Source organism: Salvelinus alpinus, chromosome 13, assembly GCF_045679555.1.
Source record: "Salvelinus alpinus chromosome 13, SLU_Salpinus.1, whole genome shotgun sequence".
NCBI lineage: Eukaryota > Metazoa > Chordata > Actinopteri > Salmoniformes > Salmonidae > Salvelinus > Salvelinus alpinus.
The window spans coordinates 16872538-16887569 of record NC_092098.1 but is presented as its reverse complement, the minus strand read 5'-3'; the positions used below and the strand labels follow the sequence as shown (position 1 = coordinate 16887569).

At 44.5% G+C, this 15032-nt stretch overlaps 1 protein-coding gene across 20 annotated transcripts in view; it reads right to left on the bottom strand.

Moving 5' to 3' along the window:
* The window catches only part of LOC139537211 (RNA-binding protein Musashi homolog 2-like), a 350657-nt gene that overhangs the window by 272307 nt on the left and 63318 nt on the right, over window positions 1-15032 (bottom strand). The window contains exons 1-2 of one of the 20 annotated variants that reach the window (XM_071338283.1): window positions 3279-3490; window positions 2645-2714 (exon numbers count right to left, since the gene is read on the bottom strand). The exons of the other annotated variants lie outside the window; for them this stretch is intronic. Coding sequence (XP_071194384.1) covers window positions 2645-2698 — 54 coding nt within the window. The 5' untranslated portion in view covers window positions 2699-2714; window positions 3279-3490. Of the gene's footprint in view, window positions 1-2644; window positions 2715-3278; window positions 3491-15032 lie in introns of those variants that run through there. 20 annotated transcript variants of the gene reach the window in all.

Below are 15032 nucleotides of genomic sequence, written 5' to 3'. Positions count from 1 at the left end.
AGACCAAACCGTTGAAAAACAGCCCCAGACCATTATGCCTCCTCCACCAAACTTAACAGTTGGCACTATGCATTTGGGCAGGTAGCCTTCTCCTGGCATCCTCCAAACCCAGATTCGTCCGTCGGACTGCCAGATGGTGAAGCATGATTCATCACTCCAGAATACGTGTTTCCACTGCTCCAGAGTTCAATGGCGGCGAGCTTTACCATTCTAACCGACGCTTGACATTGCACATGGTGATGTTAGGCTTGTGTGCGGCTGCTTAGCAATGGAAACCCATTTCATGAAGCTCCCAACAAACAGTCATTGTGCTGACGTTGCTTCTAGAGGTATTTTGGAACCGGTAGTGAGTGTTGCACCTGAGGACAGACGATTTTTACGTGCTACGAGCTTCAGCCCTCACCAGTTCCGGTCTGTGAGCTTGTGTGGCCTACCACTTCACAGCTGAGCCGTTGTTGATCCTAGACATTTCCACTTCACAATAAAAGCACTTACAGTTGACCAGGGCAGCTATAGCAGGGCAGAAATGTGACGAACACACTCGTTGGAAAGGTGGCATCCTATGATGGTGCCACATTGAAAGTCACTGAGCTCTTCAGTAAAGGCCATTCTACTGCCAATGTTTGTCTCTTGAGATTGCATGGCTGTGTGCTCGAATTTATACACCTGTCAGCAACGGGTATGGCTGAAATAACCAACAACAAAAATAATAATTTGAAGGTGTTTCCACATACTTTTGTATGTATAGTGTAGCTAGCTAGCTAAATGGCCTCTAGCAGGTTTTCAAGAAAAGAACTAGCTATATAATTGGTAGATATATTGGTAGCTAGTTAATGACTATTTGAACAGTTTTTGTCAAACTACTGTGTTCCTTGCCTGTTATTTAATGCTTTTCTGGCTGAAAGTTGGCAAGAAAAACACCCCTCCTAATTGTACTGCAAATAATAGGCTGTGTTATCTTCATATAATTTAGCTCATTTAAGGGGCTTGTGCACATTTACATTACTGTTTCATTAGCTGGTTAACGAAGTTACTGACTGACTAAGATAATTCTTGTTCATGTTTCTGTTGTTGTTGCATTTCAGATGGAGTGGCATTGTTGACAGACCAGGGACCATATCCACAACGAATCTCAGAGTAGTACTGATTTTAGGCAAAGTTTTTCCTTCACACTGAGTACAATTACATTGACCAGTGGGAGGTTATCCTAGATCACTAGCCCTATTCTGAGACGCTTTGTGAATATGGGCCCTGGAAGAAAGCTGTTGCCCAATAACTTGCACAGCAGTCGTTTCACCGCAGGATCCTAGAGCATGAGTAGGCAACCCTGTTCCTGGAGTGCCGCAAGGTACTGCGGGATTTAGTTTCCACTAGGCACCACACGTTTGCTACGTTGCGGACCGGTTTGTACCGGACGCCACGTTTTCCCAAAACATTCTTGTACGTTCTTGAACAGACTGAGATACGCTTGCTGCGTTTGAGTGACGTATTTAAAGGGCAGTGGTGCATTTTTAACCCACAATCCTCCACCTTTTTCAACTAGTCGTTCAGTACAGCACCGTTTCCATTCAATTTTACACACCTGGTCTTCAAGGTCAGTTAAATCAAAAACATGAAGTGCCTGTAGCATTCCAGGATCAGGGTTGCCTACCCCTTCCCTACAGGTATTAGTCAATATTTATGAACTGAATACTGTATGTGAATTTCCATATATCAGTGACGCTAACAAAAGGGTTGAATTGTTCAGCAACATGTGCAGTAAATGCTAACATGGCTTTGGTGATGAAAGGTACATAGTGCATTTATTGTCATCTCTCTATCAGGCATCTGCATGCTGTGACAACAGCCTGGATGGTGACACATTTTCAAGCTGTCTGCCTGAAGACTGAGGCCTCAGTGGTTCCAGAAGAAAGGGCTTTACCTGGGAGTACAGCAACAGTCTCTCTGTCTCGCAGCCATTCTGTCAACATGTATTGTATGTAACCACTCAAATTCATAGCAACAGCTACGGACGCAATCACTGACTTATATTCACTTTGTCTACTTGTCCCATTCTTCAATCTTGTCTGGGATATATATTTTAGTTGACACACCTGTATCTGATATACATGAATAAAAATGTATTCACCCTGGACATGAGACTTGCATTTACTTTAGACCTTTTGAATCATAAGCTCTAAGGGTTATCTTTGTGTTTAAGTTACCACAGAAGTTAGTAAAAGTTAGTAACAAACACGCTATGAAAAAAATATTGTTTTGTAATCTAACAATCAAATTCAAATGAGTTTATACAAAACTAAATTGCATTTGTTCCCTCGAATGTGGCCTTTAAAAGCCTTGGTAGGTGCATCCTTCCTCAGGGAACTGTCTGCTGACAACAGGGTGCCAGGTTTCTTTCATGTGCTGCTCTATATTTCCACAGCCCAGCAGACTCCTCCGGGGATAGGAGTATGGACATGTTAGTTTTGATAAAAGTCTGGGAGACTTATAGAAGGAGAAGAGGGCATGAGTGTTGGCGTGAGTACAGTAAATCCAATCCAACCAGTGGCTCTGGATAATATGCTATGTCATCACACAGGCAGACTGCCACAGTGAAGGAGGTTTACTATGGTGCATCATGTTTACTATTATGAGTGTAGCTTACTGCGCTGGAGATCGCAGGTAGTTGGTCAGAAGGCTCTGGAGGTCCTTGGACCATTCTGACTCTTTAGCACCTAGAGAGAGATGGAAAGAAGTAATGAGTGCTAGAAAGAGAGAGAGCCCAGGGCCTCCTGCCTAGTATCATGCAATGTAAAGGAACACAATAATATGACTTACTGACAGAGTGCTCCATGTTCCTGTTTATGGTACCACATCTCATCTCACTAACAATTGCTAAGGTGAAACAGTATATTCCACTATTGTGGCTAATCCGTATACTTCACATGGGTGATTTATTCCATCATGACAACATGCTCCTCTTTACTTGACTGTAGTTAGCTAGCTGCTAGCTTATTAATGAATTATCCACTCTATTGCTTAATAGTTGATCTAGTTTTTAACATGAGCTAGCCAACATGCATTGCTTCTGACATGCCACGATCCTGCTTGCTTTACATTTCACAGATATTTAGCTACCTAGATAATAATGGTGTATGATAATTGCAGTTTAGTTAATTATCTAGCTAGCTACCTAAGTGTAAAACTCAGTCTGGCTGTAAAACGCAACTGTCTAGCCAACTCTACTTTATCAGTTGTAGCCAAGATAGCTAGCTTGATACTCAGTAACGTGACCTTACCATGCTTTTCTGGACAACTGGACATTCCTCTCGCCCATCTCGGTTGACTCCTTCTTGTCTCTTGGTCTTCTTCTAGGTTCAAAACTATATGGCTGTAGTCCGATGCCTTATTGTCAAAAGCAACCCACCCGTAACACAGCCACCTCAGTGCAGGCAGGGAGTCAATGGCTCAGTGTTCCAAAACTGTTCATCTGTTTCTACGTCAAGCCTGGACAATGTTCCATTTGTTATTTCCATGTGTTTTTATGGTGCACGTGCAGCACAGAAGCATATACAGTGGGGAGAACAAGTATTTGATACACTGCCGATTTTGCAGGTTTTCCTACTTACAAAGCATGTAGAGGTCTGTAATTTTTATCATAGGTACACTTCAACTGTGAGAGACGGAATCTAAAACAAAAATCCAGATAATCACATTGTATGATTTTTAAGTAATTAATTTACATTTTATTGATCTCAATTTCCCCCCCAAAAAGTGACATCATATTGATACATAGCTATATGTGCAACATATTATTTATTTGGGGGGTGCTAATGTGAAACCTGGGCTTTAAACTTTGAACACGTTCTCTCATACTGAACACAGCCCAGGCAAATGAAATCGATCAACGCGCTATGGCATTGATCAACCAATGGTGTGTTAGATACCACCCACATACTTTTGCTTGACACCCCCTCATTGTCATATTGGAGGAAGAAATACATAAATAATAAATGAAGGAATAATATACATTAATAAAATGAAAGAAAGTGGGATTCATTATTTAAATAATGATTTATCTATTTATATATACATTTATTTATTTATATAATTATGGCAGCTATGGTCCTCCAAATAATACATCATCAACAGCATAATTATTAACTTGACCATGCTTAAAGATATATTCAATGTCTGATTTGTTATTGTTACCCATCTACCAATCACTGCCCTTCTTTATTAGGCTTTTGAAAAGCCCCTTGGTCTTTGTTGTTGAATCTGTGCTTAAAATTCAATACTTGACTGATGGACCTTACAGATGTTGTACACACTGTGAGTCCATATACACTATATATACAAACTTAAGTGGACAGCCCTTCAAATTAGTGGATTCGGTTATTTCAGCCACACCCGTTGCTGACAGGTGTCTAAAATCTAGCACACAGCCATGCAATCTCCATAGAGAAACATTGACTGTAGAATGGCCTTACTGAAGAGCTCAGTGACTTTCAACATGGCACAGTCATCGGATACCACCTTTCCAACAAGTCAGCATCAAATTTCTGCCCTGCTAGAGCTGCCCCGGTCAACTGCAAGTGCTGTTATTGTGAAGTGAAAACGTCTAGGAGCAACAACGCATCAGCCGCGAAGTGGTAGGCCACACAAGCTCACAGAACGGAACCGTCGAGTGCTGAAGTGCGTAGCGCGTAAACATAGTCTGTCCTCGGTTGCAACACTCACTACCGAGTTCCAAACTGCTTCTGGAAGCAACGTCAGCACAATATCTGTTCATTGGGAGCTTCATGAAATGGGTTTCCATGGCCGAGCAGCCGCACAAAGCCTAAGAGCACCAGGCATAATGCCAAGCATCGGCTGGAGTGATGAATCACGCTTCACCATCTGGCAGTCCGACGGACGAATCTGGGTTGGCCGATGCCAGGAGAATACTACCTGCACGAATGCATAGCTCCTACTGTAAATTTTCGTGGAGGAGGAATAATGGTTGTGGTTGTTTTTCATGGTTCGGGCTAGGCCCATTAGTTCCAGTGAAGGGAAATCTTAACGCTACAGCGTCTAGACGATATTGTCAAATCAAATCAAATGTTATTTGTCACATGCGCCGAATACAACCGGTGTAGACCTTACCGTGAAATGCTTACTTACAAGCCCTTAACCAACAATGCAGTTCAAGAAATAGAGTTAAGAAAATATTAACTAAAAAAACTAAAGTATATATACAGCGGGGCAAAAAGGTATTTAGTCAGCCACCAATTGTGCAAGTTCTCCCACTTAAAAAGATGAGAGAGGCCTGTAATTTTCATCATAGGTACACTTCAACTATGACAGACAAGATGAGAAAAAACAATCCAGAAAATCACATTGTAGGATTTTTTATGAATTTATTTGCAAATTATGGTGGAAAATAAGTATTTGGTCAATAACAAAAGTTTATCTCAATACTTTGTTATATACCCTTTGTTGGCAATGACAGAGGTCAAACGTTTTCTGTAAGTCTTCACAAGGTTTTCACACACTGTTGCTGGTATTTTGGCCCATTCCTCCATGCAGATCTCCTCTAGAGCAGTGATGTTTTGGGGCTGTTGCTGGGCAACACGGACTTTCAACTCCCTCCAAATATTTTCTATGGGGTTGAGATCTGGAGACTGGCTAGGCCACTCCAGGACCTTGAAATGCTTCTTACGAAGCCACTCCTTCGTTGCCCGGGCGGTGTGTTTGGGATCATTGTCATGCTGAAAGACCCAGCCACGTTTCATCTTCAATGCCCTTGCTGATGGAAGGAGGTTTTCACTCAAAATCTCACGATACATGGCCCCATTCATTCTTTCCTTTACACGGATCAGTCGTCCTGGTCCCTTTGCAGAAAAACAGCCCCAAAGCATGATGTTTCCACCCCCATGCTTCACAGTAGGTTTGGTGTTCTTTGGATGCAACTCAGCATTCTTTGTCCTCCAAACACGAGTTGAGTTGAGTTTTTACCAAAAAGTTCTATTTTGGTTTCATCTGACCATATGACATTCTCCCAATCTTCTTCTGGATCATCCAAATGCTCTCTAGCAAACTTCAGACGGCCCTGGACATGTACTGGCTTAAGCAGGGGGACACGTCTGGCACTGCAGGATTTGAGTCCCTGGCGGCGTAGTGTGTTACTGATGGTAGGCTTTGTTACTTTGGTCCCAGCTCTCTGCAGGTCATTCACTAGGTCCCCCCGTGTGGTTCTGGGATTTTTGCTCACCGTTCTTGTGATAATTTTGACCCCACGGGGTGAGATCTTGCGTGGAGCCCCAGATCGAGGGAGATTATCAGTGGTCTTGTATGTCTTCCATTTCCTAATAATTGCTCCCACAGTTGATTTCTTCAAACCAAGCTGCTTACCTATTGAAGTTTCAGTCTTGCCAGCCTGGTGCAGGTCTACAATTTTGTTTCTGGTGTCCTTTGACAGCTCTTTGGTCTCGGCCATAGTGGAGTTTGGAGTGTGACTGTTTGAGGTTGTGGACAGGTGTCTTTTATACTGATAACAAGTTCAAACAGGTGCCATTAATACAGGTAACGAGTGGAGGACAGAGGAGCCTCTTAAAAAGGAAGTTACCGGTCTGTGAGAGACAGAAATCTTGCTTGTTTGTAGGTGACCAAATACTTATTTTCCACCATAATTTGCAAATAAATTCATAAAAAATCCTACAATGTGATTTTCTGGATTGTTTTTTCTCATTTTGTCTGTCATAGTTGAAGTGTACCTATGATGAAAATTACAGGCCTCTCTCATCTTTTTAAGTGGGAAAACTTGCACAATTGGTGGCTGACTAAATACTTTTTTGCCCCACTGTATATATATATATTTTTAACTAACACAAGAAAATTACATAACAATAACGAGTACAGGGGGTACCGGTACTGAGCCAATGTGCGGGGGTACAGGTTAGTCGAGGTGTCACGTTCCTGACCTGTTTTCTGTTGTTTTGTATGTGTGTGATGGTCAGGGCGTGAGTTTTGGGTGGGCAGTCTATGTTTGCTGTTTCTATGTTGGTTTTGGGTTGCCTGGTATGGCTCTTAATTAGAGGCAGGTGTTTTGCGTTTTCCTCTAATTGAGAGTCATATTAAGGTAGGTTGTTCTCACTGTTTGTTTGTGGGTGATTGTCTTCCGTGTCTGTGTACCACACGGGACTGTAGCGTTTGTTCGTTTGTTATAGTCTGTACCTGTTCCTTCGTGTTTTATGTAAGTACTCATGGTGTAGGTCAGTCTACATTCGTTTTTTGTTATTTTGTAATCCTTCCCAGGGTTTGTTTTCGTGTCTCGTCGATTGATTTAATAAATCATTATGTATTCAAAACCCGCTGCATTTTGGTCGAATCACTACTCCTCCTCTTCGTATGAAGGGGAGGAGGAACACCGTTACACGAGGTAATTGTGCTTCTAACTTTGTGGCAAGAGTTTTGGGAAGGCCCTTTCCTGTGTCAGCATGACAATGGTTTGTCGAGATCGGTGTGGAAGAACTTGACTGGCCTACCCAGAGCCCTGACCTCAACCCCATCAAACACCTTTGGGATGTATTGGAACACCGACTGCGAGCCAGGCCTAATCACCCAACATCAGTGCCCGACCTCACTAATGCTCTTGTGGCTGAATGGAAGCAATTCCCCGCAACAATGTTCCAACATGTAGTGGAAAGCTGATATTGCAAGCAAAGGGGGGACTAACTCCATAATAATGCCCATGATTTTGGAATGAGATGTTCGACGAGCAGGTGTCCACATACTTTTGGTCATGTAGTGTAACTTATTATGTTTATTTATTAAGCCAAATTTGACTTCTGAACTCATTTAGGCTTGCCTCAACAAAGGGGGTGAATATTTATGCAATGACTATATTTTAGTTATTTAAATTTTTATTCATTTGTAGAATTTTCTTTTCACTTTGAGATCATGGAGTATTTTGTGTGGCTCAATAACAAAACATTCCTATTCAATCTATTTCAATACCACTTTGTATATTACATCTATTTCAATCCCACTTTGTATATTACATCTATTTCAATCCCACTTTGTATATTACATCTATTTCAATCCCACTTTGTATATTACATCTATTTCAATCCCACTTTGTATATTACATCTATTTCAATCCCACTTTGTATATTACATCTATTTCAATCCCATTTTGTAACGCAACCAAATATGAAACAGTTTAAGGGGTGTAGACTTTCTGTAGGCTGTATGTCCATAAAGACGAACCATCAAATCAAATCAACGTTTATTTGTCACGCGCGCCGAATACAACAGGTGTAGACCTTACAGTGAAATGCTTACTTACAGGCTCTAACCAATAGTGCAAAAAAGGTATTAGGTGAACAACAGGTAAGTAAAAAATAAAACAACAGTAAAAAGACAGGCTATATAGAGTAGCGAGGCTATAAAAGTAGCGAGGCTACATACAGACACCGGTTAGTCAGGCTGATTGAGGTAGTATGTACATGTAGATATGGTTAAAGTGACTATTGTCCATAGATGGTGAGAAAAAAAGGACCATTAACCACCTCCGATAAAATGTGACATGACAACCACCCACCCAGCATGACGATTCAACTGAAACTAACACAAAATACAATGTCTGAGCCACCCAGCCCTTAGCTATTGTTACACTGCAGGAGGAACGATCAACCAGAGTAACAAATAGACTATGGTGTGTTGCTCAATATATTGGTTTTGCTAAAGTGTGTCGGAGCCCAAGGGCCAGCTATGCATGAGGTCATTGAGGCTGTCTATTGGTCAGTGATGAGGGATGATACAGAATGCTCCAGTCTACTGAACTGTACTGTGGGTAAGCCTGCCTGTTTGGAGAGGTGGGAGAGAGAAGGCAGCTCAGAGACTAGTGTGATCTAGATTATGGGAAATGGGAGCAGTAAACTAACAGGGAACAGAAAGAACAACATGGCCAGCCTGGGAGACTCATAAAATAACCCAGAGTGATGTTAGTGGAGGAGCCGGCAGCATCCTCAGATTAACCACAGTGGCTCCATCTATGTGTTCTCCTTGTGCAGCTTGAACACAGCTGCAGAACTAGAGGTTGTTGAGGTGGGGAATAATGAGAGCAGTGAAGCAGTGCTGCAGGCATACAGGCAGGAAGGCAGGCAGGCAAACAGGCAGGCAGGCAGGCAGGCAGGCAGGCAGGCAGGCAGGCAGGCAGGCATACAGCCAGGCAGGCATACAGGCAGGCAGGCATACAGGCAGGCAGGCAGGCAGGCAGGCAGGCAGGCAGGCATACAGGCAGGCAGGCAGGCAGGCATACAGGCAGGCAGGCAGGCAGGCAGGCATACAGCCAGGCAGGCAAACAGGCAGGCAGGCAGGCAGGCAGGCAGGCAGGCAGGCATACAGCCAGGCAGGCATACAGGCAGGCAGGCATACAGGCAGGCAGGCAGGCAGGCAGGCAGGCAGGCATACAGGCAGGCAGGCAGGCAGGCAGGCAGGCAGGCAGGCAGGCATACAGGCAGGCAGGCAGGCATACAGGCAGGCATACAGGCATACAGGCAGGCAGGCATACAGGCAGGCAGGCAGGCAGGCAGGCAGGCATACAGGCAGGCAGGCAGGCAGGCAGGCAGGCAGGCAGGCAGGCATACAGCCAGGCAGGCATACAGGCAGGCAGGCATACAGGCAGGCAGGCAGGCAGGCAGGCAGCCACAGAGCAGTTCCAATCATATCCCCACGTCGTTTTCTTGCAGGTTCTGCCATGGCTGCTGTGTGTTTATTTGTCTGTGTGAGTGAATCATTCAAAGCCAGCCCAGGCAAGGGGCTTTAACATATGAATGCATCTCTTTCAATGGCACAACTAGCAGCAGCATCACCCACAACAGCATTTCTAAATATAACTATTTTTCCATGGTAGTTGAAGCCGGTGCATGGAGCTGGGAGCAGGAACAAGTCAGGGGAACTGCCTGGGGGAAACTTTCCACCCTGACACATTTCACTAAGACTGGACCTGGGGCCACATCACAGCACAGCTCTGGACACCCACCCACTGCCAGACCAAAATAACATTGTCACCAACACATGGAGACCCACAACATGCCATAACACAGGCAACACACAGTACTGTGTGCATGTCTGTCCCCACATGCATATGACACCACCTTTCAAGGCTTAATGAGGAAACCCCATTTTCTTGCTAGGCCTCTATTAGATCAAATGACCCAGTGATTGACAGCTGGACATTTTTCAAACCACCATCAAGTTCTTAAGACTGTTGATGCTAAATGGCATCCAGTTACAGTATGAGCACATTTCTAGAAGTATTGTTATAGACCATCAGTTCAAGACCGTGAACGAGAATCCAAAGACAGTCTCTTATCTTTACAGAGTACATTACTATCTCCCCACTTCCCTGGAGAAGGGAAATAATTGAAAAAAATCTTCTGTCCCTTTTAAAACGCCACAGTTACATAAGGCCGGTCCGACTGGTCGTTGACCTCTGCTTGAAGAGTTCAGAGAAATTTCACACGCTAAATGGAGACAGAGCTGTCAATCGCTTGTTATTTGATTTAATAAAAATATATATTTATGTCAATATGTCTCGACATGTCTTCACTGCCTGGAGCAAAGCAAGCAATGAGATCATACAGCCGCCATTACTTGTAGGACGGCTCCTAAGAGCGATTCAGCATATCTTAAAGGAATAGACAGATCACAGTAATGATGTGAAATAGGACTCAGAGGAGACCTTTAATGTGAGAGTTCCACTATTCATAGCTGCACTGAAGAGGGGGGTGTGTTGGGATGGAAGAGAGAGGAGGAAGAGAGATGAAGAGGGATGGGATATAGAACAGCGAGAGAAGAGAGAGATAAATAGGTAGTGGAGAAGAGGGAGAAATTGTGTCTGAGAGAGAGAACCAGGAAAAAGGGAGGGAGGGATAAGGAGGAGAGGGCTGCTGGGCTTGTCGTGTCCGTGAGCATCCATCCCCAGATGCAGATAGATGGTAATGATAATGACACTCATCTGTGACACACCCCCACAGCCCCTCTCCACCAATCCCGGTGGGGACGCCGAGGGAAGGCAGAGTGCAGCCCACTAACTGCATCAGTTATAGGCCCATTCCTTAAATAACAATTAACTGGGCCATTTAAAAACATCATCCTGCCCACACGCTCAATTACCACAGCCCACTTCTTCACTTTCCCCCCATTGTGTCCCAGAATAGCCTAGCCCGCCACTGTTCAATTGGCTCTCAAGCTGCGTCGGTGACGACTGCTTCACGCAGGTCCTGAGCTATTTTCTCAGCGTTCACACTGTTTGTCTGCGTCTTAAAATAAAAGACAGCTTTAGGGATCACATATCAAATGCATCTCTTTCAGGGGTCTAAATGGATGTAATTACTGGCTGCTTTTCTGTTGCAGGACAAGAAGGACTGAACGCATCTGTCTCGCAAATGATGCTGCCGCACAGAACACACAAAACGAAGTGCAGAGATGAACAACTGTATGCCAGCAAATCGTTCTCTCTCATTTTTTGGTTGGCTGTTTAAACAGTTCTAGCTATCTGAGGGAGACTGGAATTATTGAACATCCCACTTGTGTAACAGAGAGATACAAATAAGAACGTGACTCTCTATATTACAGTTTTCAACAAAAACGACAGAATTCACAGGATGAGAAAAGATCAATGTTAGGGGGAAAACATGAATCATAAATGATGCCCAGTATTCAGAGAGAATCTGTACAAAGCCCACAAACAGAATCTACAACACAACAACAAAAGCAAACGGTTTCAACCAAACTTCATTGAGTCAAAAAGACAAACACAATGACCTAAAAATAACTCTTATCTCGCAGCAGTCATTCTCATTGGAAACACTTCAGAAAACAGCAGCCCAAAGTTGTGCAGAAATAAACAGAGCAAAGCGAGAGGAAGGAGGAAGGAGAGAGAACATGAAGGCAGAGTTCTGTACAGCAGTATGTGCTGATCTATCGGGAGTGAAAATAAATGGCTGTGTGTTTTTTGTGTGGTGGGACAATGAGCGACTTTGAAGCACTGAGATGACAGACTCAGTAGCAAGGCAGCTCCCTCATACTATACTGACTGGTATTCAGTCAGCCAGAGGTAGAGCAAGCCAAGCCAAGGCACCATGTTACAGTAGCCTCTAGGGGCATGGAGCTATGATCTTATCTTAATAGCAGTTGGAGTTGGTGGGACGACCAGTGGTCTTGTGACCCTATGTCAGCCCCCGCCCCGAAACACAAACTCACATGCACACGCATGCACACACAAACGTGTGCACGCACATACACCTCTTTAAATAAAAGCTCCCACAGCTTGTTGTGTGCGTACTGAAATCAGTGCATCCAGCACAATCAAAACTCATCAGCATGATTACACTGGTAGATTACAGGTTTGCAACGCAACAACTTCCGAACAAACTTGTTTGCGACCCGCCTACATTCCGACCGTGCATTCAAAATGACTCAAGCGTGCAGGAGATTTCAAATCGGGTACTAATTCTAGATGATTGCTGGGCTTCTCTTGACCCCAATCAGCAGTGTGAGCTGTGGAGCTGAGTCTTAGGGAGCTGTAACCTGACGCCAGGGCATTCATTGGCTGGTTGCGCTGTGTTTAAGGTCTGTCTAAATGACCCAGAGATCCAGTTTCTGGGGCCTGGCAGGCAGCAACAAGGCCTGGCAGCCCTGAGCTCAGCCAAAGACAGAGCCCGCAGCCCACAGAATAACAATTATGTCAGACACACACACACAACCATCTTTAATTTCACAGGCAGAAAATGGCTAGTTTCAAAGAGCAAGAAGCCGGTCCCTTCACAGGCAAAGAGATTGAGTTGTTTTCCCAGTGTGTTACAGTATAACTAGCCGTCAGTATGGCGGTAGTAAAAAGAGCCAGGCAACACTATCACTGAGGGTGGGGTAGTGGGTAGAAAGAGGAGGTGAACTCTAGACCAAAGGTTCAAATAACAAATTCACATCACAGGTGGTGTTCTGCTGCTGTGCTCCCGGCCTGCTCTCTGCTGCATGCATAAGGGCATCTGTCATGTAAATGAATCATATTGGGCAGAGCTAATGAAATGGAATGGGACTACAATACAGTGAAATGCAGGTTCAGACAGCAGCACGAAGATAAGCTGCTTCAGAGGAGCTGCCGGTGACATATCACTTCAGAATGCGTTGGAGGGACAGAATGAGGGCTTACCTAGTCAATGCCACATTTAACACCTAAATCATCTCAGAGAAACATACACAAAAGCCTTTGAAATAAAATGTCGTCAAATCATTGATAGACTATGCAATGGTAAGCCTCCACATAACGGGACATGTAAAGGGCACATGCGCGAGAGGGTGAGAGATGAGCGCGGGGGTACAGCCAGTTCTCAGCCTGGTCTCGTCTCTCCCTCCCTCACTGAGGGCTTGGAGCTCACCTCGCTGGCCTGTCACAGGGAACAGCTGGAGCTCTGGGCTCGACTAATCAAACCTGATTAATGTGGGCTGGCTTTAATCTTGCTGCCGGGTCCTGATTGAGGGAGAGGATCTGGCAGCGCCGGCTTTGAAGTGGGTTACTTCCATTAGATAGAAGCACTCAGATCGAACACAAGAGGCAGAGAGAAAGCCCTGCTCCTCCTCTCCCCTCAGACAGACAACCCCATCTCCACTAAAATAGAACTTTCAGAAAGGGATCAATAAGAGAAAATAGCTATACTGAGTTTTGCCTGCCTCCCCCGCCTGGACTGTTCCACCTTAACCCACTTCAAGAGGCTGTCGTCATGACTTTGATCCAGTGGAACACCTAGTGGTTAGGAGATGACTCCCACACACAACCCAACATATCACAACACATCACAACATACCACAACACAACATATCACAACACAAGCCAACCCAACATATCACATCACAACACAACATATCACAACACAACACAACCCAACACAACACAACACAACACATTATATCACAACATAACATATCACAACACAACCCAACACAACACATTATATCACAACACATCATATCACAACATAACATATCACAACACAACCCAACACAACACATTATATCACAACACATCACAACACAACCCGACCCAACACAACATAACCTGATACAACCCAACACGAAGGCCAACGTGAGATATACACCCTCCTATACCTCCTTGACTAGGAAAGGGGAGCGATGCATGAAAAACAAGTGATCTAAACCCCGACCTGATCATTTCGTTCCTGTTTGTTTTCAAACAATATGAGAAACGGCAGCCAGATAGTCAAGCTCAGTAAACAGACACTACGGCACATTTTCTCATTACCAGGGAGCGAGAGGGGGCCAAGGCATAGATATTAGGACGGAAAACTGCAAGGAAAGCAAACTAACCAGGTCATCCACAGTGTTGTCATCCTGCTGAGAGGTGTTGATATTCCCCACATGATTTTAATTTTAATATTACAGCCTCAACAACCAAACAGGATTGGATTAGCCGATTGAACCTGCGAGTCGCGGATCCTGATACCCACAGATAGCCGTGGAAGCGAGGCCGGCTTACCTTAGGAGAACGCCTGTGTTTTCTTGTCACGGTTAAAGCCTGGGAGGCGGTGAAGGAGATAATATGTACAATGTTGCTGGGGGTGGTGAGAGGGAGACTGGGACACTGGATAAGGTGACAGGCACGTCAGGCAGGGGAGAAAACAGTTGAATCTCATTCAAATGAGACTGTCTCTCCTCTGCTAGTCCTAGCCAGTTTCCAACAAGAGAGAGTGCAGTATCAGGACACAAAACCCCCTATCCCACTGCACTACAAGGGAAGATATCCTGACAAAGGCCCACCTGAATGAATGGATGTTCAGGGTGCTGTTGAACCGGTTGTCCAGTACTCCTCTATCAGTGTGCTCTTTCTCCCCTTCCATCACAATCACACCCTTTCACTCAACCTGAGGGGCTGCTCCAGTACAGACCCACCCACTATTTCACAGCACTCAGTCTGGTTTCAGTTAATGCAGTTGCCAATTGCCTGCCAAGTCTCCCTACAGAGCTGTATAGTCTATGAGGCTCCACTA